This window comes from Dreissena polymorpha, chromosome 1 (assembly GCF_020536995.1).
Source record: "Dreissena polymorpha isolate Duluth1 chromosome 1, UMN_Dpol_1.0, whole genome shotgun sequence".
In the NCBI taxonomy this organism is placed as follows: Eukaryota; Metazoa; Mollusca; class Bivalvia; order Myida; family Dreissenidae; genus Dreissena; species Dreissena polymorpha.
In genome coordinates, this window is record NC_068355.1 from 88423369 (window position 1) to 88446512 (window position 23144).

At 36.3% G+C, this 23144-nt stretch overlaps 1 protein-coding gene across 4 annotated transcripts in view; it reads right to left on the reverse strand.

The window, feature by feature from the left end:
- Positions 1-23144, reverse strand: part of LOC127839511 (signal peptide, CUB and EGF-like domain-containing protein 2) — a 131124-nt gene that overhangs the window by 31143 nt on the left and 76837 nt on the right. For all 4 annotated transcript variants that reach the window (XM_052367910.1, XM_052367918.1, XM_052367904.1 and 1 more), the window contains 5 exons: positions 21857-21979; positions 18427-18549; positions 17390-17506; positions 16413-16529; positions 11792-11914 (listed from right to left, as the gene is read on the reverse strand). In XM_052367910.1, coding sequence (XP_052223870.1) covers positions 11792-11914; positions 16413-16529; positions 17390-17506; positions 18427-18549; positions 21857-21979 — 603 coding nt within the window. The remainder of the gene's footprint in view (positions 1-11791; positions 11915-16412; positions 16530-17389; positions 17507-18426; positions 18550-21856; positions 21980-23144) is intronic.

The window sequence follows — 23144 nt, forward strand, 5'->3', positions numbered from 1 at the left end:
CTTGATGTGTGAACTCAAGTTCTTATTTGTTTTACAAGCACTTTTATCATGCAAAATGCTGATTAGATAGCAGGAAATCGCATAATTTCAAGGTGCCAATTCAAAAAAAAATTCTGGATACGCCTCTGTCTTTTTTAACAAACACGTTATGTTCAACAGGGCTAAACATTAATGGTTGTCCTATTGCCCCTGGCAAGTAAAAGTTGGGTCCGGGCAAGTTATTTTACAATCTAGTTGTCCGCCCAGGCAAGTGCAAAAAAAGAACAAAGAGCATTTAATTTAGACTTAAATTAGACTTAAATTGCTGTAATCATTTTGTTAAATGTGCCAAAAAATGGTTTTGTGGTGTATCATTTTGATCTTTATTAAAAAATATGAGGTTTACAGTTAATGTGATATTTCATGTTTGGGCAAGCGGCTTTACGTTCAGGGCAAGTAGATTTTCTAAGTACTTGCCCGGAAGGGCAAGTTGGTTTTTAGGTTAATGTTGAGCCCTGTTGAACTATAATATTTTCTCTTTTTTTTTGACTTACTGTCTTTAAATAAATATCATGATTGATATTTCTGCCTGATATTAAATTCTGTCCTTTTTTATAAATGAATGACAAAGAAAGTAAAAGCACTTGCTTTAAAATGGGTTTTACTTCTGTTGTTTTTCAGACTTGACAAGGATTAGTCGAAGGATTTGTAACGCTTTAAGGCGCAGAGCTGTGTTAGAATTAGATGAGCACCATCAAACCACACGGAAGGTGTTATGCGGCAAGTTAATAATCAAAACCACAGTGACAGAGACGGACCCAGCTTTATTCTGTGGTGTTTACGGAAAGCTATTTCAACAAACAATTCAAACATTCCATTTATTTGTATTTTGGCATAATCAAAACAAAGTGTATGTATTGATATTTGTGTATATTTATGTGTTTTGTATTTATGTTATTAATGAAATTGATTTGATGAATATAAAATCTGAATATATATGTTAATAAAACAATTGTTTCATAACAAATAACAATATAAATCCAATGATGATTGTTTCTGTCTATTAAGTTCATTTAGTTTCCAATATCATCTCCATTATGAATAGTTTAGTATATCAAAATAAACACTTCATTAATAATAACATTGCTTTATAACCAGCATGCACATGTTACAATAGAAATTAAAGAACAATGTACATAAAGAAGTACATCAGTAATCGCAAAGTAACAAATCTTGCTTTACAAACATATAAATGATCTAATTAACACGTAACAAATGATCATCGCAAAAAAGTCGTCTTGGCTTTGGTGGTTTATTATACCAACAAACATATTTAATTGTATCAATACTTCATGAACTCAATTTCAAATGAAATCTGAATAACTGAAAATAGTGTAAGATGTTTAATGAAAATACTCATTCGACACGGTCATGAAAGGGGCTGCAAGATCTTGTTACAACCGCACCAAGTAATAAACAATACATGTTGTTCAATTTGTTGAATTGTCAAATGTGTATTTAATGTTTACTATGATTGTTTTCTTTCACTTCAATACTTGCAAAATCTGGTAACAAAACAAAAAGGCTTTTAAACTTTTGAACATTAACTATATATGACAACTTTTCATTGATCAAGATCTCTTGAAGGTGCTTCTAAAAATACTTTAATCTCCCTGAAAAGAACAAAATACATATGAAATCAACTGTAAAACTTTAAAAAAAAATTGTCATGCGTGATATATAAGATAGCTCAATAGGATTTAGATACGAATACATGATTTTACAGAAAAATAAGTTATTGATCCTTTTGTCTATTTGTTTAAATAATGCTGTATTATCTCTTTATGCTTATTTAATAACTCTCGTTACGGTCAAATATGTTAACACATTCCTGATAAAAAGCACATAACCATAAGTTCAATAACACTTTTTGTAATCTTGTTACAATTATATTCACATGACACCTTGCACAAACAATCCTTACGATTTTGTGTATTAAACAAGTACCTTAGTTGGAAGTAACAATTCACTGAAAATTCAACATTTTGTAACAATCAATTTTATAGAAACTCACAAGAAAAGGTTTGCCGCAACAGAAATATTTTCCTTCCCGTGCGTGGGTGGCTTTGTGTTTGGAGATTCCCGACTGTGTTTTGACCGCTCTACCACACTGTTCCCAAACAAATGTCATTCTACAAGTAAAAAATATGAATATAATTTATCGACAATCATGATAATTTTGAGTAACATGAACTTCGTGATTATCATATTTTAAGCACGCAAAACAGTACCAACAATGTTATATTGACCCACTTTTATTATTTAGACAGACTTAAAATATAATTGATGTTTATGTCCATCTTTCGATTCTCTAGTTTAGTGTGTATACCAAACATAGCATTTCAAAAACGTGTCCCACAAAGAGCATTATTGCATTTTTAAGCACAAACTCCGAATCAGAAGTATTTGTGCAAACATACAATGTATGTAGCTTCTCTATGAAGAAGTACAATGTCCGCCCTTTTTTTTAACCTTCGACAATATTATAATGAACGTTTTTGTTGATTGAATAAAAAATATACCACACATAGCATTTCAATTCGTTTCTTTTCAAACGCGCGGTTGCATTTTTTGGAAAAAATACTAAATTAATTTTGCGCAAACTTAACACAGTTGTGTATTTTGACAATGACCGGGCTCTCGTCTTTGTTTTTTTGAAAATGGGTTTAAATGAATGAAGAAATTATTAAAAACGTTACCTGAAGCGATGGTTCGTTGACATCCGATTGTCCCACACATAGCCGAAAAAGTCACGTGGTACAGGCACCTTGCTGATGGCGCAAGTATTGCAGTGTAAGAAAAATTCGAAGTGAACATTGTATCAAAAATTCAAAAAATGTTTAAAGCGGGTTAAAAAAGTGCAAATTTTACCAAAATAACAGTGTTTTAAATTAATATTTCAATCGGAAACTAATTGGATTGTATGTGAAAATGTGGATTGTATGTGCAAATGTGTTTCCATTCCGATTTTTATGAATTATAGTGAATTATAATGCCGAAATCGAAAGGCGGTAAAAGAAAAGAGCGAAACAGCAGTGACAATGACCGGAATGTAATTATAAATAAAGCGAACTCAGTGCTATTTAATGTAGAAACTTTAGAGAACAGTGTATTTTTACAAAGTCCGAGATGTAGTGGGCGTGAAAGCCTTATAAGCGAAACCGGTAGTGTTGAAGTAGATGGCATAATGGCGAACAAAAGCGACGAACCAACTATATGTGATGTAATGGCGCTATTGACAAGCTTCAGTGGTCGCTTGCAGTGTTTGGAAGTGAAAATGAATATTATTGAGGCTATTGAAAAACGAATGGAGACCTTCGATAAGGACATCAAAAGGCTGTGGGTGGTGCATGAAGACAGGTCCAAAAAGGTCGAAGAGCGGGTATCACGCGTGGGAGACAATATGGAAGGGGCAGACATCAATGCGGTGGAGTTAGCGGCGGGTACATGAACTGGAGAAGGAGCGTGATACACTGCGGGAAAACGTAAGCTACCTACAATCGCAATCAATGCGCAACAACTTGGTATTTACGTCTGTTCCGGAGGCCAATGGAAACGGTAACGAGACGCCGGAAACAACGGAAGCGAAGCTGCGTCAACAATTAGTGAGTGCGTTTAAGGTTACAGAAGAAGTAGCAGCCTCTATCAAGTTTGAAAGAGTACATCGGTCCCCAGGGATGCCGATACATGGCAAAGTAAGACACATTGTCGCTAAGTTTACGTTTGATAAAGACCGGGAAATGGTTCGGAAAACGTGGAAGGAGCTTGACGGTACAGCGTACCGCGTCTTTGAAAAATTTCCCCCTGAAGTAATGTCCAAACGGCGTCAGTTGGTGGTGAAAATGAAGGAGGCGAGGCGGCTAGGTAAACGGGCGTACCTAGCCTATGATACGCTTAACGTAGACGGCACTCCCGTGCGCGCGTAGGATCACGGCGATGGTGAAGTGACAATCCTTTCGTGGAACGTTAACGGTCTTACGGGTAGAAAAAAATATCTTCCAATTGTGTAAATATTTTGAGCTCCTATGATGTATGTTTTTTGTTTGAATCCTGAACGAGTTGTTCTAGTAATATCAATTTGAGTGGATATTTGTCTTTTAACTACTTTAGAAAATTTCAACACCGAAAAGCTCGAAGAAATAGTGGGGGTATTGTTGTCTATATTAAAGAAGAATTAGCTGATGGCTTTAAAATTGTAAAAAAAAATCAATATGATACAATAATTTGGTTAAAATTTGACTGCACATTTTTGTATATACCAGATGATTTTTATATCTGTGCCACTTATATATCGGGACATGATTCACCAGTTTATAATACATTTAATGTATATCTCTTTGAAATTTTAGAAAACGATATAACTTATTATTCTGAATTTGGTAAAATATTTGTTACTGGCGACCTAAATAGCAGAGTTGGCAATAAGAGTGATTATATTATACAAGATAGAATTAATACTGAACATAATGACGCTTATTGCTGTCCAGATAACACCCCTGTGAGGGCCTCAGTAGATTGTTCATTTTATATTGTTCATTTAATAGCCCCGGTGTAAAATTATTAGACCTATGCAAATCCACATGTTTACGCATTGTTAAAGGTAGAATTGGATATAGCTGTAAACATAATTTTTATTCTAATAACGGTTCGTCTGTAATTGATTATTTGCTAGCAAACAAATACAGCTTTTCAAGTATCTATATTTTATCGTGCATGATTTCAACGAATTTAGCGATCATGCCCCGCTACATTTTTCACTATTATGTAATAATGTCCCGTCCGATTACCAGTCATTCACCGATGTAAAGTATAAATGGGACGATGCACTACGTGGGCAATTTCGCTCACAAATTATTTCGATGTTACCTGTATTTAATACCATTGCTGTTCTTCGAAAACCGCGTAAGTCAAATTTGGCGCAAATTGTTATTTGTTTTTATAAGAACGGCGGGTTCACGGGTCATTTTCTGCGAAAATACTGGATTTCATATCCAATTGGAAGGCATAGTTATGAGCACGTGAGAAAATCCTGAACATTCCTTGGTGCAAAAACTGCGTAAGTCAATTTTTCCAACTTTTCAAAAAACATTCCAAAAATATTTTTTGAAGTTTTAAAATATATTAATTTAGATAGTCTTAGTCAAAATGGGCATACTTTTTAATTTATGAAAATATAAAAGCCTGTAGTTGTCATTTTAATTCTAAAAATGGACTTACGCAGTTTTCTCTTAAATATTTGGTTCCTTTTTTAGACTAAATTATTATATTTTAAAAATGCTTTTTTTGCCTATTGAAAAGTTGTAAAAATATACTTACGTTTTCGAAGAACAGCGACGACATGTTGAATAGATTTACTGAAACCATTCGCAGTATTGTTGATCCGTTATTTTCTAAAACATGTGTTTATAAAACAAACCCTAGTTTCAATGTAGATAGTTGTGTAAAAAATGCAGAATGGTTTGACAACGAGTGCAATACTGCACGAAATTTATATCACGAAGCTCTACGTACTTTTAACTCCTGTAAAACAGATCTAAATAGAGAACGTTTATGTACAAGTCAAAGACATTATAATGAGTTAATTCGTAAAAAGAAAGCCTGTTGTTATAGGGAAAAAATGTTGGAAATTGAAAATTTAAGAAAACATGAACCAAAGGTCTTCTGGCGATTTTTCAAATAAAGGAATAATGCAATTAAAAATAAAATATCTTTAGAAGAATTCACAAAGTTTTTTGAAAACCTAAGTAACAATATGTCCGATTGTTGCAATACTGAAGCAGAAGATTTCTGTTCAAATAATGATTTTAACTTAGAAAATTCTGTATTTCCAGAACTTGATCTACCTATATCTGTTGAGGAACTTAACTGTGCAATAAACCATTTAAAACGAAATAAATCATCGGGAAGTGATTGTATTTTGAACGAATATTTTATTGAATGCAGTAATATTTTATCATCCCATTTGTGTGATGTGTTTAACTGTATATTTGTATCGCGATTTTTCCCCGATAAGTGGAAAGAATGGGTAATAATCCCTTTGCATAAAAGGGTGCTGTTAGTGATGTAAATAATTATAGAGGGATTAATTTAGTTGGTTGCTTTTCAAAATTATTTACCACGATTTTAAACAAGCGCATTGAAACGTTTTGCAATGAAAATACTGTTATTTCGGATGCGCAGTTCGGATTTAGGAAAGGCTATTCAACTGTTGACGCTATTTATATTTTGATGTCGACTGTACAAAACTATTTAAATGAAAATAAACGTTTGTATGTTATATACGTAGATATGTTAAAATGTTTTGATTGTATATACCGCAATGCATTATATTTGAAAATGTTTAAGTCTGGTATAAAAGGTAAATTGCTTAGAATAGTGAAGTATATGTATGCAAATGTTAAGTCACGTGTTAAATCATGTGCATCTCATTCAGATTATTTTAGTTATGCTGTTGGACTGAGGCAAGGGGAGGTAATGTCCCCGATTTTGTTTTCTTTATTTGTTGAGGATCTTGAACTTTACCCTCAAGACAGCATTAAATCTGGTTTGAATATAGATGATATGTTAATTTTATTATTATTTGCTAATGATATGGCTATTTTAGGCAAGCCACCTGCCGAAGTTCAAACACACTTAGACAATTTATATTTATATTGCAATTCTTGGGGGCTAAACGTTAACACTGCGAAAACGAAGATTATGGTATTTCGGAAGATGGGGGGGATTAAAACAAAACGAAAAATGGACATACAATGGTAATGATATTGAAGTGGTTGATAACTTTAACTATTTAGGAACGGTTTTGTATTATAGGGGAAATTTAAAATCAAACCAGGAACATTTGGTTGAAAAGGCCCTTAAGGCAATGAATACATTATTGTTTAAATGCAATGATTTTGACATTAAACCAAAAATATTTTGTCAGTTATTCGACTCTTTTGTTGGCTCCATATTAAGCTATGCTTCAGAAATATGGGGATTCACAAAGCCAGATGAAACTGAACACATAAATTTCAAATTTTGCAAACGATGATTACAGGTTAAAATAAATACATGTAATGTAGCTATTGATGGAAAATTAGGTAGATATCCATTGTATGTAAACATGTTTGTTAAGATTATTAAATATTGGTTTAAAGTTCTTAACAATGATAATATCATATTGCACACTGTGTACAAACAAACCTTGAGCGATTGTAATAAAGGTTATACAAACTGGGTCTCAATAGTTAATAACATGTTAAATAATTTTGGATTTGGTTATGTTTTTGAAAATCCAAACGTTGTATAGGTTAATTGTTTTATTAGCGAGTTCAAATGTAGACTTGTTGACAATTTTAAACAAGAATGGTACGGTAAAGTGAATAATAGTACTGTATTAGATATTTATAAAGTTTTTAAAAGCTGTTTGGAAAATGAAACATATTTAGATTTACTTCCTAGACGACTACGGCTATTTTTGTATTTTTTGCACATCCTATGAGAATCCAAACTGGGAGATACGCCCAAAGTAATATACCACGAAATGAACGTTATTGTTTATGTTGTAATGACTTGGATTTAGAAGATGAATACCATTTTATATGTATATGCCGATGTTACACTGATTTAAGGAAAAATATATATGCCGTAAATTTTATATAAACCCATCTGTATATAAATTCCACAAGTTATTAGTTTCATGTGACAAATCAGTTATTTCAAATGTATGTAAGTATATGAAGGAAGCTGTTGCTATAAGAAATACAATTCTAAATTATGTTGTTAAAAAATATTCATTACTGCTTTGATGAAAATTGCGTATTCTTGCAATTGATTATGTTTATTTATTTTTGTATTCTTAAATGACCATTTATGTTATGTTATGTGTTAAAACAAGAGCACCGCCTTGCGGGTGCAGACCGCTCATCTATTTTCTTTTTAAAGGTGAAGGGACTCTCATTTTCAATCACAAAGGAGGGAGGGGTGGAGTGAAGAGCGGTGCATTGTGTGGGTGTGTGGACATTTATTACATTTTCTTCCAAAAATGCGAAAAAAAGGAAAAAAAAATCGGGGGGGGGGGTGGGGGAGGGTGGGGGGGGGGGGATTTTTGGGTGCGATGGTTGGACGGTATTTCAAACTTAAAATAATAAAAATAAATATTTGTGTTTTTTAACCGTTTCATAAAAAAAAAATGGGGGGGGGGGTGAGGTGGGGGGGTATAGTGTGAGGGTGTGGTGGTAATTTGTGAGATGATCTTAAAAAAAAAAAAAAAATAGGGGGTGGGGGGAGGGGGGGGGTTGGGGGTGGATTCTTGGGTGCGATGGTTGGACGGTATTTCAAACATAAAATAATCAAAATAAATAGTTTTGTTTTTTAACCGTTTAAAAAAAAAATTGGGGAGGGGGTGGGGTGGGGGGGTATAGTGTGAGGGTGTGGTGGTCATCTGTGAGATGATCTTAAAAAAAAAAAAAAAAAAAAAAAATAGGGGTGGGGGGGTTGGGGGGGGGGCACGGGCGATGGTTTGGGTGGAGTCTATTGTGGTATGTCAGGTAAGAGTAGTTTTGTCAAAGTATCAATCAAATCTAATCATAAATAAAGAAATTATGGCAATTTTAGAGAAATTTAATAATTTGACCTTGAGAGTCAAGGTCATTCAAAGGTCAAGGTAAAATTCAACTTGCCAGGTACAGTAACCTCATGATAGAATGAAAGTATTTGAAGTTTGAAAGCAATAGCCTTGATACTTAAGAAGTAAAGTGGATCGAAACACAAAATTTAACCATATATTCAAAGTTACTAAGTCAAAAAAGGGCCATAATTCCGTAAAAATGACATCCAGAGTTATGCAAATTGTCCTTTTACTGTACCCTTATGATAGTTTGCGAGTGTTCCAAGTATGATAGCAATATCTATGATACTTTAGGGGTAAAGTGGACCAAAACACAAAACTTAACCAAACTTTCAATTTTCTAAGTATAAAGGGCCTATAATTCCGTCCAAATGCCAGTCAGAGTTACATAACTTTGCCTGCACAGTCCCCTTACGGTAGTTAGTAAGTGTTGCAAGTATGAAAGCAATAGCTTTGATACTTAAGGAATAAAATGGACCTTAACACAAAACTTAACCAAAATTTTCAATGTTCTAAGTATAAAAAGGGCACATAATTCTGTCAAAATGCACGCCAGAGTTATCTAACTTTGCGTGCCCAGTCCCCTCATGATAGTAAGTAAGTGTACCAAGTTTGAATGCAATAGCATTGATACTTTCTGAAAAAAGTGGACCTAAACGCAAAACTTAACCAAAATTTTCAATTTTCTAAGTATAAAAAGGGCACATAATTCAGTCAAAATGCACGCCAGAGTTATCTAACTTTGCCTGCCCAGTCCCCTCATGATAGTAAGTAAGTGTACCAAGTTTGAATGCAATAGCATTGATACTTTCTGAAAAAAGTGGACCTAAACGCAAAACTTAACCAAAATTTTCAATTTTCTAAGTATAAAAAGGGCACATAATTCAGTCAAAATGCACGCCAGAGTTATCTAACTTTGCCTGCCCAGTCCCCTCATGATAGTAAGTAAGTGTACCAAGTTTGAATGCAATAGCATTGATACTTTCTGAGAAAAGTGGACCTAAACGCAAAACTTAACCGGACGCCGACGCCGACGCCGACGCCGACGCAGACGCCGACGCCGACGCCGACGCCAAGGTGATGACAATAGCTCATAATTTTTTTTCAAAAAATAGATGAGCTAAAAAATCATAACCGCTTTGATGGAATTTACGTATTCTTTAAATTGATTGTGTTTATTTATAAACACCGCGTTGATGGAATTTACGTATTCTTGCAATTGATTGTGTTTATTTATAAACACCGCTTTGATGGAATTTACGTATTCTTGCGATTCATTGTGTTCATTTATACATGTATTTGTATTCTTAAATGACCATTTATATTATGTTATGTTTAAAAAATGTCATTACCGCTTTGATGGAATGTACGTATACTTGCAATTGATTGTGTTCATAAATATTTGTATTCTTAAATGACCATTGATGTTATGTTATGTTAAAAAAAAATCATAACCGCTTTGATGGAATTTACGTTTTCTTAAAATTAATTGTGTTTATTTATATTTGTATTCTTAAATGACCATTTATGTTATGTAATGTAGTATTGTTATACCTTTTAACGTGACAGAGAGTACTGTGTATATTTGTGTATTAAGACGATGTACTTATATGTAAGTCTGAATAAACTGTCTGTCTGTCTGTCTGTCTGTCTGTGTGTCTGTCTGTCTGTCTGTCTGTCTGTCTGTCTGTCTGTCTGTCTGTCTGTCTGTCTGTCTGTCTGTCTGTCTGTCTGTCTGTCTGTCTGTCTGTCATGTTTATTACTTGGTGCGTTGATAATAAGATCTTACTGCCCTCTCCATGACTGGTGCTGTTGAGTATTTTCATTAAGTATTTCTTTTTTTTTCCAGATATTCAGATTTCATTTGAAATTAAGTGCATATATAAGTACAATTTATATTTGTTGGTATTTTCATTATTATGATTTGTTTTGTCGAGCATTAGCTGTTGCCTATAGTTCGGCAAAAAAGTGGCCATTTGTTTTTTCACTAAACCCGACATTGAAGAGTATAGTAAATGGTAAAGAGTTTTTTGTTAAGGACATGTTACTGATGAATAATCTAAATGATGCCGGGCTGGTATCTTTGTTGTTTTTTTTTTGTTGGATAAATTCAAGATGGCGTCAAAGATGGTGGCCATTTTCAGTCTTATTTGTTTTAACATATAGATATGCATTATTTTATATTTCGTATTAAAATGTCATTTTGCTATTGTAAAACATGCTTAATATAAATAAAGACTTGCTAACGTGCGTTCAATAAAATATGAAGATGGCGTCCAAAATGGCTGCCAGTAAAAAAGATGGCTGCTCAGAAATTGCTCCTCAAACCAAAATCATATCCACATTTTCTCAATACAAAAAAAAATGAATATGGAAACCTAATACAATTTAGTACCGCGCCTAATAAGTATGTTTTCTTCAAATTATTTTCAATAATTCATATGCAGGGAATAGTATAACAAAAGCATTACGACCTTATCCTGACCATTGAAGAAAAGTCATATTATCTTTGTGTACAGTAATAGCAACTTCGTCAAAGTAATGATTTGTAAATATTTGTAAATAAATGTCATAAAGAACATTATATACGGGCAGCGCTGTGTTAAAAGGATATTAAATGCATGTGCGTTAAGTTTCGTCCCATATTAGTCTATGAAGTTGGCACAGGCTAATCAGGGACGAAACTTTCCATCTAAACTGGATTTTGCTAAGAAAGAAATGTCCTTAGACGAAAATTTTATCTAAAAACCGTAAAGTGTCGTCCATGATTTACCTGTGCGAATTTCACAGGCCAATCTGGGATGAAAGTTTACGCATATGAAATAAACCCATTTTTCACAGTGCATCGCATAAAAAAAATCAGTCGTTGGCCGCCATTTTGAACACCATTTAATATTTTTCGCACTTACGCTTCACCAGTTTTGCGTACAATCAACACCCTGTTTGTGGATGCTATAAGCCATGCATGTGAAAACTGGCAATACGTGGTGCACTTTTTCAACTCAAAACGTATGTTATCAAATTACATTTGTATCAAATGTTGCAATTAGCGGATAGATCTGCACATTGCGGATATATTCAAAGGGTAACAATCCATCTCATAGAATATGTTTTCAAATTACAGATGCAATGTTGCTCTACCTTTGCATGTCTTCTCTAATGAGTAAACCATGTACCCGGACGGACAGACGCACTCGTAGTCGCCCTCGAGGTTCACGCACGTGTGACTGCAGCCGCCATTGTCACGTGCACACTCGTCCACGTCTGATGCAAGTATGGAAAATATACTTAAACACATGAGCAAATATAACCGTATTAATTGTTAAGCTGTTATACTAATGCTCATTTGGGTCTAGTTTTATACCATTGTATGCACGACAATAAAAGCAAAACCGAGGATTTAAATGCTTTAAACGAAAGTGAAATGTAATAATGTATTATTCGATTACTGTCATTACAAACTACGCAATATCCGTTTCTATTTAATCACACTGCAACGGTCAAACCTTTATATTTTACTGGAGTATACCCTCTAATTTCGGTAAGCAGGTATGGACAAAATGCGCTAGGGAAATATTAAATAAAATGTACTAAAATGTAACTTTAATAAACAGTTTATCAAATTGTCTATGTTAAATTCGATGTGTGTTGCTTTACTTATCGACACGCCATATACACACTTTATATACCGTTTTAGAATTATGTCACAGCGCTAAATGCATTTCTTTATGTGAGGAAAAATTTCCGAACAAGAAATGCATTTGAGATATTTTTTAATTGGACATTTAAGGATACGGGTACTAGTTTCACTCTATTAAACTAATATCTGTATACGGAGTTTTTTCTCCTTACCTAACGTGCGGAAATATGAACTGGTATTAATTCTTCATAACTACTGTGCGAAATTCGGCATTGGTATTGATTCTGCATTACTACTGTGCTTAAATTGACACTGGTATTAATTTTCCATTTCAACTGAGCGAAAAGGTGAGGAGGGTTGGGCGTAGGGCTAGCTACCCTATCCTGTTGAAACCTTATTGCTACAGAAACGCCAAACAGAATAACAACAGACATCACGGACCTGGGAGAGAGTGGACCTCCAGCTGGAGGACGTATGACGCCGGACGGTGAAAGCCAGTGTCAACTGGAAGCCATCAGGCCGAAGACCATCATCTTCACCAGGACCACTACCACCATCGGTACATGGAATGTCCGAACCATGTATGAGACTAGGAAAGACAGCACAAGTGGCCGCAGAGATGAGGACGTTCAACCTCACCATCTTAGGGATCAGTGAAGCAAGATGGACTGGCTCTGGGCAGAAGCGACTGAGTTGCTGTTGTTCTCGGGGCATGAGCAGGAAGATGCAGCACACACCCAGGAAGTAGCCCTGATGCTTTCAAAGTCAGCACCGGGAGAGCTCATCGGGTGGGAGGCACACGTACCTCGGATCATGACGGCCTCTTTCCGTACAAAGAAGAAGAGGATCAACGTGGACATAATCCGGTGCTACGCCCCGACAAACGACAGTAACGAGGATGAGAAGGACAACTTCTACAAAAGACTGTCAACCATCATACAAGACAGACCAAAGAGAAACATCACCATTCTAATGGGTGACTTAAACGCAAAGATCGGCAGTGACAACCGAGGATATGAGGAGATCGTGGGAAAGCAAGGGTTAGGCGAGATGAACGACAATGGGGAGAGATTCGCCGACCTGTGCACCACAAGTAACCTGGTCATCGGAGGAAGTGTTTTCCATCACAGAAGGATACACAAGGCAACTTGGGTGTCACCAGACCTGTCAACGGAGAACCAGATTGACCAATTGTGCATCGCAAGGAAGTTCCGTCGCTTTCTTCAGGATGTACGTGTCAAGCGAGGAGCAGACGTGGCCTCGGACTATAATCTCCTCGTCGCCCGATTGAAACTAAAGCTGAACAATAGTTGGACAGGGGGGCCCAACCAACGCCAACGGTACAACATTGCCACTCTGAAAGACACCTGGAAGCAAGAAGAGTTCAAGGTCACTCTCTCCAACAAGTTCCAGGTCCTAGAGGAGCTGCTTGAAGAAAGGACGATAGAGCAGAAGTGGCAGAGAGTGAAAGAAGCAGTGACTTCAACATGCCAAGAAGTACTGGGCTCCAAGTCTTACACCCACAAAAAGTCGATATCAGCAGAGACGCTTTAGAAAGTTGCGGAAAGACGAGAAAAGAAGGCAAGTGTAAACAACAGCAGAACACGAGCCGCAAAAGTGAAAGCACAAGAAGAGTACACCGAAGCAAATAGGAGCGTCAAGCGAAGTATTAGAGAAGACAAGAGGAACTACCTAGAGACGCTTGCAACAGAAGCAGAAGAGATAGCCTATCAAAACAGAACTAAAGATCTGTACTCCATCACAAAGAGATTAGCAGGAAAGTTTTCCAAGCCAGAGAGGCCAGTAAGGGACAAAAATGGAGGAGTAATACCAGATGATGAAGGGCAGAAGAAGAGGTGGATTGAGCACTTCCAGGAGCTTCTCAACAGGCGAGCCCCTGTGAACACACCGGAGATTCTGCCAGCTACATCTGCCAATCAAATGCTGCACTCCCACAAAGGAAGAGATCAGAAGCGCCATCAAGCAATTGAAGAACGGCAAATCTGCAGGACCTGACAGCATACCGGCAAAAGCGCATAAGGCTGACGTGGAGACCAGTGTGGAGCTACTACACCCGCTCTTCAGCAAGATATGGGAAGAAGAAGAAATCCCAACAGAGTGGAAAGAGGGTTACCTCATCAAGCTTCCCAAGAAACGCGGCGACCTTAGTTCCTGCTCCAACTACCGAGGAATCACACTGTTGTCCATTCCAGGAAAGGTGCTTCATCGCATCCTGCTGAAACGAATGAAAGACGCAGTAGTCCCGCATCTCCAAGACCAACAAGCAGGCTTCCGAAAGGAGACCCTAAGCATCATTCCAGAACAATCCCTGGAATGGAATTCGCCGTTGTATGTCAGCTTTATTGATTATGAAAAGGCGTTTGACAGTGTTGACCGGGAGTCCCTCTAGAGACTTCTGAGGCACTACGGAGTGCCAGAAAAGATCACCAACATCATCAGGAAGTCTTATGAGGAAATCACCTGCAGTATTGTTCATGGCAGACAGCTCACAGATGCCTTTGAAGTGAGAACTGGTATGAGGCAAGGCTGTTTACTCTCACCTTTCCTGTTCCTGCTGGCCATAGACTGGGTAATGAAGACATCAACGGAGCAGAAGCGGAATGGAATTCAGTGGACACTCTGGGAACAGCTGGAAGACATCGACTTTGCCGATGATTTGGCTCTTCTCTCCCACAACCAACAACAGATGCAGGAAAAGACAAACATAGAAGCGGACAACTCAGCGAGCCTGGGCCTCACCATCAACAGAGGGAAGAGCAAGGTGTTCAGGACCAACGCATCCAACAACAGACCCATCACAGTCCAAGGCGAGGCGCTGGAGGTGGACAGCTTCACCTATCTCGGCAGCATTGTGGACAACCAGGGAGGAACGGATGCAGATGTCAGAACCCGCATCGGTAAAGCACGAGTAGCCTTCCATCAGCTGAAGAACATCTGGGGATCCAGCGCAATTGGCATCACCACCAAGATTAGGCTCTTCAATACCATCGTGAAGCCGCTACTTCTCTATGAAGCAGAAACCTGGAGAACCACTGTCACCACCATAAAGAAAATACAGGTCTTCATCAACACCTTCCTCAGGATGATCCTCAAGATCCGCTGGCCAGACAAGATCTCCAACGAAGAATTATGGAGAAGAACAAACCAGCAGCCAGTTAAGGAAGACATTCTTCAGAGACGTTGGAGGTGGATAGGCCACACCCTTCGCAAGCCAGCATCCAATACGACAAGGCAATCTCTCACATGGAACCCCCAAGGGAAAAGGATGAGAGGGCGGCCTAGAAACACCTGGCGCCGTGACCTGGATGCAGATGCTAAGTAGATAGGCCAAACATGGAGGCAGCTGAAGAGACTCGCCCAGAACCGAGACGCCCGGAGGAAGCTGGTTGGCGGCCTATGTCCCAGATGGGACCACGGGCGAAGATGAGATAATTAATTTTCCATAACTACTGTGCGAAAATTGGCACTGGTATTAATTCTCTATAACTACTGTGCGAAAATCGGCACTGGTTTTAATTTTCTATAACTACTGTGCGAAAATCGGCACTGGTATTAATTCTCTATAACAACTGTGCAAAATCGATATTGGTATTGATTCTCAATTACAACTGTGCGAAAATCGGCACTGGTATGAATTCTCTATTACTACTGTGCGTAAATCGGCACTGGTATTAATTCTCTATAACTACTGTGCGAAAATCGGCATTGGTATTGATTCTCCATTACTACTGTGCAAAAATCGGCACTGGTATTAATTCTCTATAACTATTGTGCGAAAATCGGCAATGGTATTAATTCTCCATTACTACTGTGCGAAAATTGGCACTGGTATTCATTCTCCATTACTACTGTGCAAAAATCGGCATTTGTATTAATTCTCTATAACTACCGTGCGAAAATCGGCACTGGTATTAATTCTCCATTACTACTGTGCGAAAATCGGCATTGGTATTAATTCTCTATAACTACTGTGCGAAAATCGACATTGCCGTTCCTTCTCCATTTTATCTAGAAATATATTCTTTTGAATTTATTTAGGTTATTGGACATTAATTTTTCTTCCTTTTTTCGAGAGTTACATTCCCGGTAAAGACACCTTACCCAGACAGTTCTTCTGGTTTTGATGAAGTTCGAAGCCTTCCGGACAGGAGCACACGGGTCCTTCCGGTGTATCTGTGCACTTCCGCTCACAGCCACCATTATTGACCTCGCATGACGCTGTAAAAGACCATACAGAGGTATAGCACATTAATTGTGTAAATTTTAATGAAGGAATGTGTTTGCTGAGAACGAGTGAGTGTTTTGAGGAAATAAGATGCTGAAAACTAAGAAAGCAATCGCTTATTTTGAAATACATATTTACTTATAAAATGTTCTTCTCAGGTGAGAAAACATATGTCAAAGGGAACTTTTCACAGATTTGGGCATAAGGAGAAGTTTGTCATTAAATGCTTTATATTGAAACATGTAAAAAGTGGATCTATTAAGCTCGAGTAAAAAAAATAAAGAACGAAAAAAAGAGTAAAAGTAACCCGAAACTGGGCTCGAACCACTGAGCCCCGGAGTAAAAGCCTCACGCTAAGACCACTCGGTCATCCGTGAAAATACAATGCGTGATGTATTTTATACTTTATATCAGCAATCCTCGAAGTGTCACAAAATATAACGACAACAACAGAACTCTCCAAATTATTCAATCGTTTCGCGTTGCAACGCTTCATATTTTTTTTTAAGTTTTTAAATCGTCAAAAGATGCCTATAATGGTGATATAGAGAATGGTTAATGTTCAGTACTACTGTTTCCTCACAAATATCATTACTACAACAAAAATTTGCGAATCTGAAACAATTTTCTTTTTTAATTGTGCTAATTACCAAAACGTGAAAAGGTCCCTTTAGTGACCTCAAAAATGAATTTACTAAATTTCTAATTTTGCATACACTGCTCATCGAATTGTTAAAATGGTTGCACCTTAGAGGTTTAAATGTCTTAAAGATGGACATTTGTTTATTAAAATGCAAACAAAGCATGATATATTTGGAAACAGACACATACTGTGTCCAATCGTTTTACGTACCTGTACACGTCTTGTTGTCTCTATTCAGTATATATTGCTGTGCGCACGTACATTGCACCGTGTCCGGAGTGTCTGTACAGTTATGTTGACAACCGCCGTTTCCGACAGAACATGTTTCTGCAGTATGAAAGATTTTTTTTAAATACCCATTGCCTTGTAAATAAGTGTGAATGCATTAATTGTCGTAGCACATAATCGTCGTGAAATACACCCGCACATTGTGATGCATTACATAAAAAAAAAACGTATTACATACGAAAGTTGTTTACCGGTAATTCATTTGGGTCTTAGTTGAAAATTCCGGTACCTACGCAGTTAGTTACTTAACAGGTTTATTAGCGTGCGTACGTACGACAGTAATGGCCGTTGGAGAGTTGGTTCAAATAAACAACATACTGGATATAACCACGTGAGAATGTAATTAGCTTTTTGGAATACATGTTTAATTAACCTTATACTACGTGCACGTAAGTAAAAATGTAATAAGTTTCTATTGGAATTAGTGCGGAGTACTCATGCATTTTATGTGCGCGAATTTAAGTGTAATTGAAAGTGTCACTGTTATTACTGTCATTGACAACATGATTAATAAAGGCACTAACAAAGAAAATGTATGCGCGCACGTAAAAATGTAATACGTGTCAATTGAAATGTATGCTGAATATACATAGTTTAACACAAAATGTACTTAGTAAGGTAATAAGTGCCATCGGAATCTAAGTTTGTAAATACACACATGTTTGTTAGTTAAATCATTGCCGAATGAGGCTTATATAATGACTGTTGTTATTTTTAAATGAATGTGCTTTAGCTTTAAAGACTGGCACAAATTTTTGATTGACAACCAGTATGCTTGGTTTTGTATCCGTGTAAATGCACATTGGGCAGGGCACGATAACAGATTATTTAAACGATGCTTTTTTGTGCGCACAAAATAAAGTTATTGCAATTAATCTGAGGTAATATGACATTTAAGTTATACAAGTATTAGTTGAGTTCAATATTTCATACACCCAGTGGCTGGGTTACGTACGTACGAATGCAGTTAGTGCCATTGGAATGTAGCCTATATCCGGGTCTGCACGTGCAAACTACGGAGTCGAGCGCGTTCGTCGTGCAGGAATGCTCGCAGCCCTTGTACTTCTGGCAATAGGAGCCCACTGAAATGGACCGACAATCGAACAATGAATACAGACAAGGATTGATCGTGTCATATGAACACTGCAAATGCATGGTTATTTAACAGGTTAGTGATTTCCGACGTCTTATATTCGCTTATTATATCATAATAGTACAACAAGATAAGTATTGATGCAAAGCATCAAAGGGCGTCGGGAATTTCAGTGTAAAAGGCACTCAATGAAGTTACATGGGACAATTTTTGTTCTACTGTTAATATTAAGATATTTGCCTATCATTTTAAACAAAATAGAAAATGATACTGGTATAACCATTATCTATGATTTTGTGTTATAACCCCCGAATAACCATTATTTACGATGCTGTGTTATAACCCCCAAATGACCATTATATATGATTTTGTGTTGTAACTCCCAAAGGTTTTATAGTTCATTTTATTTACATTGGTTTCCTTTTTTTTACTGGTATCCATGTGCAGTTTTCATTAATGGAACAGAACTGTGTCGGTTTAAAAAAATCTGCTTCATCTTGTAAGCGTAATTTCATATTGTTCTCAACTTCAAGGGGGATGATTCTAAACTTATTCTTACGTTGCTCATTTACGATAGGGGTTGAGTACTCATTGATATGAAAACACTGTTAAAGTTTTAAAAAAAAATGAATGAAAACTGTAAATTGTATAAAGAAGCTGCATTTCACAATACCTTGAAATTCAGTAAAAGATCATAATAGATTTATTACTCCGATATTCATCATTTTCAATAGGTTTCGAGTAATACTGATATAAAAACACTTAACAAGTTTGGAAAGGTTCAGACGAAAGTTGTGAAAACTTTTAAACAAGTGGAAATTGTTTATTTTGTCAAATTTAATAGAAAAAAACGGGACTTATTGTCCAGATGTTTCTCAATTTTAATGAGGTAAAAATGCTCATTGATATGAAGACACTGTAAGTTTGGAAAGAATCTGATGAAAAATGTTGACATAATCACCTAACCAAGCAGTTTTTCACTTTCATTTTTAAATTCAAAGAGACATAATTCTGGACTTATGGTCCGATATTGCTCATATAGTTTGGGTTGGGTCCTCATTGATAAAAAACCTGTGAAAGTTTGGAAACAATCGGATGAAAATTTTGGACTTCGAACAAGGATTTCAAAATTTCTCAAATTCTAAGGAAGATAACTATGGACGTAATGGTCGAATAATGCTAAAGGGCCCAAACCACCTGGATAGTAATACGTGTCGCGCTTCGCGCTCTATATGTGGTTCTTATAAAAACTCCGAGGAGTGCTTGACTCAAGGGAAACGGGTTGCTGGGACACAGCTCCTCCTTGATAAGCGGTTGCTTCCTTTATCGCAACTCATTGTTACAATCAATAATATGAGTCGCGCTTCGCGCTCTATATGTGGTAGGGATAGGCCTATGATAGACAACCTAAAAATACATGGATAATAGATGTGTTGTTTGCATTTATTTGTTAATATAAAAACACGTGTATTTTTTATAAGATATTTAAGTGATGTAAGAAATTTTAATTAACGTTGTCGACACGTTGCATCCATTAATTTTAATAAAAATGTCCAATTGTAGTAAAATGGATTTTAAAATGTCTACATAAATAAAGCTTTATTATATTTATTAACCTGACTGAAAAAAATGTCAGCCGCCGAACTGTTCCGTTCGTGCCGGCACCCGGGATTGAACCGGGGGCCTTTAGATGACTGTTGCGTAAACAACTTCAGTCTAACGCTCTCCCAACTTAGCTATTCCGGCTGACATTCACTTATGTACTGCTATTTGGTGAACTTGTGTATAGCAATAGTTATTATATGTCTATTAATAAATTAATACATTGTACGTTTTCGTACCACTACGCCTTCCAATAAACTTGCTTGCGCGATAGGTCGTCAAATATCGTACTACATTGATTCTCCGATAAGTAAGCAAATTAGAAAAACCAAAAAATAAGTATATTTTGATAATGTTTTGTTTTTATACAAAACATCATTTGTTTTTATACAAAACCAGGAAGTTTCGCGTATTTGCCCAGTCCCTTTGATCTTTCCCCTGTGATCAGTTGTGGATCAGTTATTAATTAAAACAATAAGCTTTGCATTATTGGCAATAAATGTTGTTATAAATGTAACAGGCACAAATGCAGTACTTATTAACACTAATTTACACAAAAAATCACCACAAGATATTCTTAAAACAAAAATATATACCTTGATCCGTAAAAAAACTTCTCCTTCCATAAGCGAAAAAAATGCATTACATACTAGTCGCCGCCCTCCAGGGCGACGCCAATAATTAAATTCTTGTCCACATACTCGTTCAAAACAAATAAAATTATGTCGTTAATAGTATGTTGTTTAAAATCTTACTATGGCGCATGGCTGTTTTCCCGTTAATTTTAGTTGTATTAACCCATTTATGCCTAACGTCTAGAAAATGGCCTTGGCAAACGGCGTATACCCAATTGAGACGCCGCATGATGCGGCATCTCATCTTGGTCTGCGCTGTTTGCATTAAGGAATTTTGTAAGAAATATTCTTAATATAGAAATAAATTTACTTGACCACAGTTATTTTAGAAATAAATTGATCCAATTGAGAAGAATGGGAGAGTCCCCTAGGCTTAAATGGGTTAAACTTGTATCCCTTACAGCATTCATGTAGAAGCCGATATGATTATACGTGATTACAAAAATACCCGTAGCCACTTAACTGTCGTGATATTATGTTTTGTCATGTTTCTGTGATTTCACGAATGTTTATTCATTGAGACACATGTTTTCCTTGTAATTGAACTGCTACTCTACTCAAGCCGACCGTAATGTTTAAGCGAGTATAATTGATAAAATCGGCAGTCGTACCTGCCTTGAATTTCCGCATTTTACACTCATGCTGACCACACTGTCCACACCCCTGTGATAATATTTATAAAAGTTCCAAAAGATTGTTTGTTTTCAGTCAGATGTATATATATGTTCCACACCTTAAGGTTTGCTTACACACTGTTGCTTGTATTCCTTAACTGAGTCAAACATTCAGTAATGATAACATTCAAATGTTCATCTTCCTTACCTGTCAAAGATTTTTGCTTTTTACACTCTGTTGTTCATACTATTTACCGGTCAGTTATGCTAACAAACGAATGTACATTTTCTGTACCTGTCAAAGACCTTCAGGTATGCCCACAGAGTGATGTTCATATTGTTCACTTGTCTAGAAGTTTGGGTCATGTTTTCAAATCAACGTTCATAAATCTTACATGCTTAAGAACTTCAGTGACGTTCTTACAATGATATCCATACCACTTACCTTTGCAAGACCTGCCGTTATGTTCAAGTGAGTATCCTTGGTTACATCGACACTCGTACCCGCCAAGGGTGTTCACACATTGATGTTCGCAACCACCCTTGTCTCGGAAACACTCGTTCATGTCTGCAAGAAGACGTTTAATACATATATTACCGTTTAGTAAAAATCCATCTAAGGATATGTCTCATTTGTTGTTTGATTTCCTATCCTTAACATGTAAGTCAATAAACATCTGGGATTAAGGGCTTTCATTAAATTAGTGTATATTTTAGCTATGTTTGATCCTTGTTTGTTTAACCCCAATGAATATGATTATTTACGGCTTTTTAAGTTTAAAGTGTGTGTTTTTACTATTTTACCGGCACCATTAGTACTTGGGTGATTTCGCATGAGTAAAGACATATGTAAATGCCTTTTAATGGAACATTTCCTCAGTGGGGTTTATGAATATAATTATATAACCCCAGTCTGTTATACAGGTTTGAATGACATTTCTATAAGATTTAACATGTCTTACGTTAATCTGACAACGAGAGCGTCGATGAAAGAACGCTGCTGCATTTTTTTCGCGAAAGTTCATCGCATAATAGACAAAACTGATGTAAAGTCGAACTGCCATTGACCTGCATATGACCCTGCTCCCCCCGGTTTAATTTTCAAGGTTATGTTTTTCTAAACCATCTTGGTAGTAGGCATTTCATGAAAAAAGCTTGCACAATTCTGTTGGAGCTTTATAAAGTTATAGGGCTTTGAAACGCATAACCCTTATTTTGCCTTTTTACATTTTTTTCTTTTTAAAATACTGCTTCTATTAATTCTTTTAAAGTAACATTATTGCTAAATAACTGGTGTCCAATCCTATTCTGTCAATTTAAAACATTGTGAATGAGAAATCTAACTACATAGTGTATCTTTGATACATACAATTGTAAATATCAACTATTTTTCTAACACGTTACGTATCTTTGTTTAGATCCGTACATTTTATTGAATTTCTGCACATAAAACCAAAGTTTTGACTTTCAAAATGTCCTAAAAAGCTAAAGGGAATTTATTTCTTAATGCTTTGATCAGTTTTGGTAAGCCATAAAGAAATCCTTATGTATTTTTCCAAAATGAATGATAATTAAGCCGAAATATGATGTTCTATCAACGAGTAATGTTTTCATTCTGCAAGGTTTGTACTGCTGGGAATGCAAGTAAATATATCACACCTCAGGCTGGTGTAGATAAAATTGATCAATAGGCTCTATTGGCGGGTTTTTATTGTGTTAACATTTATATAGCC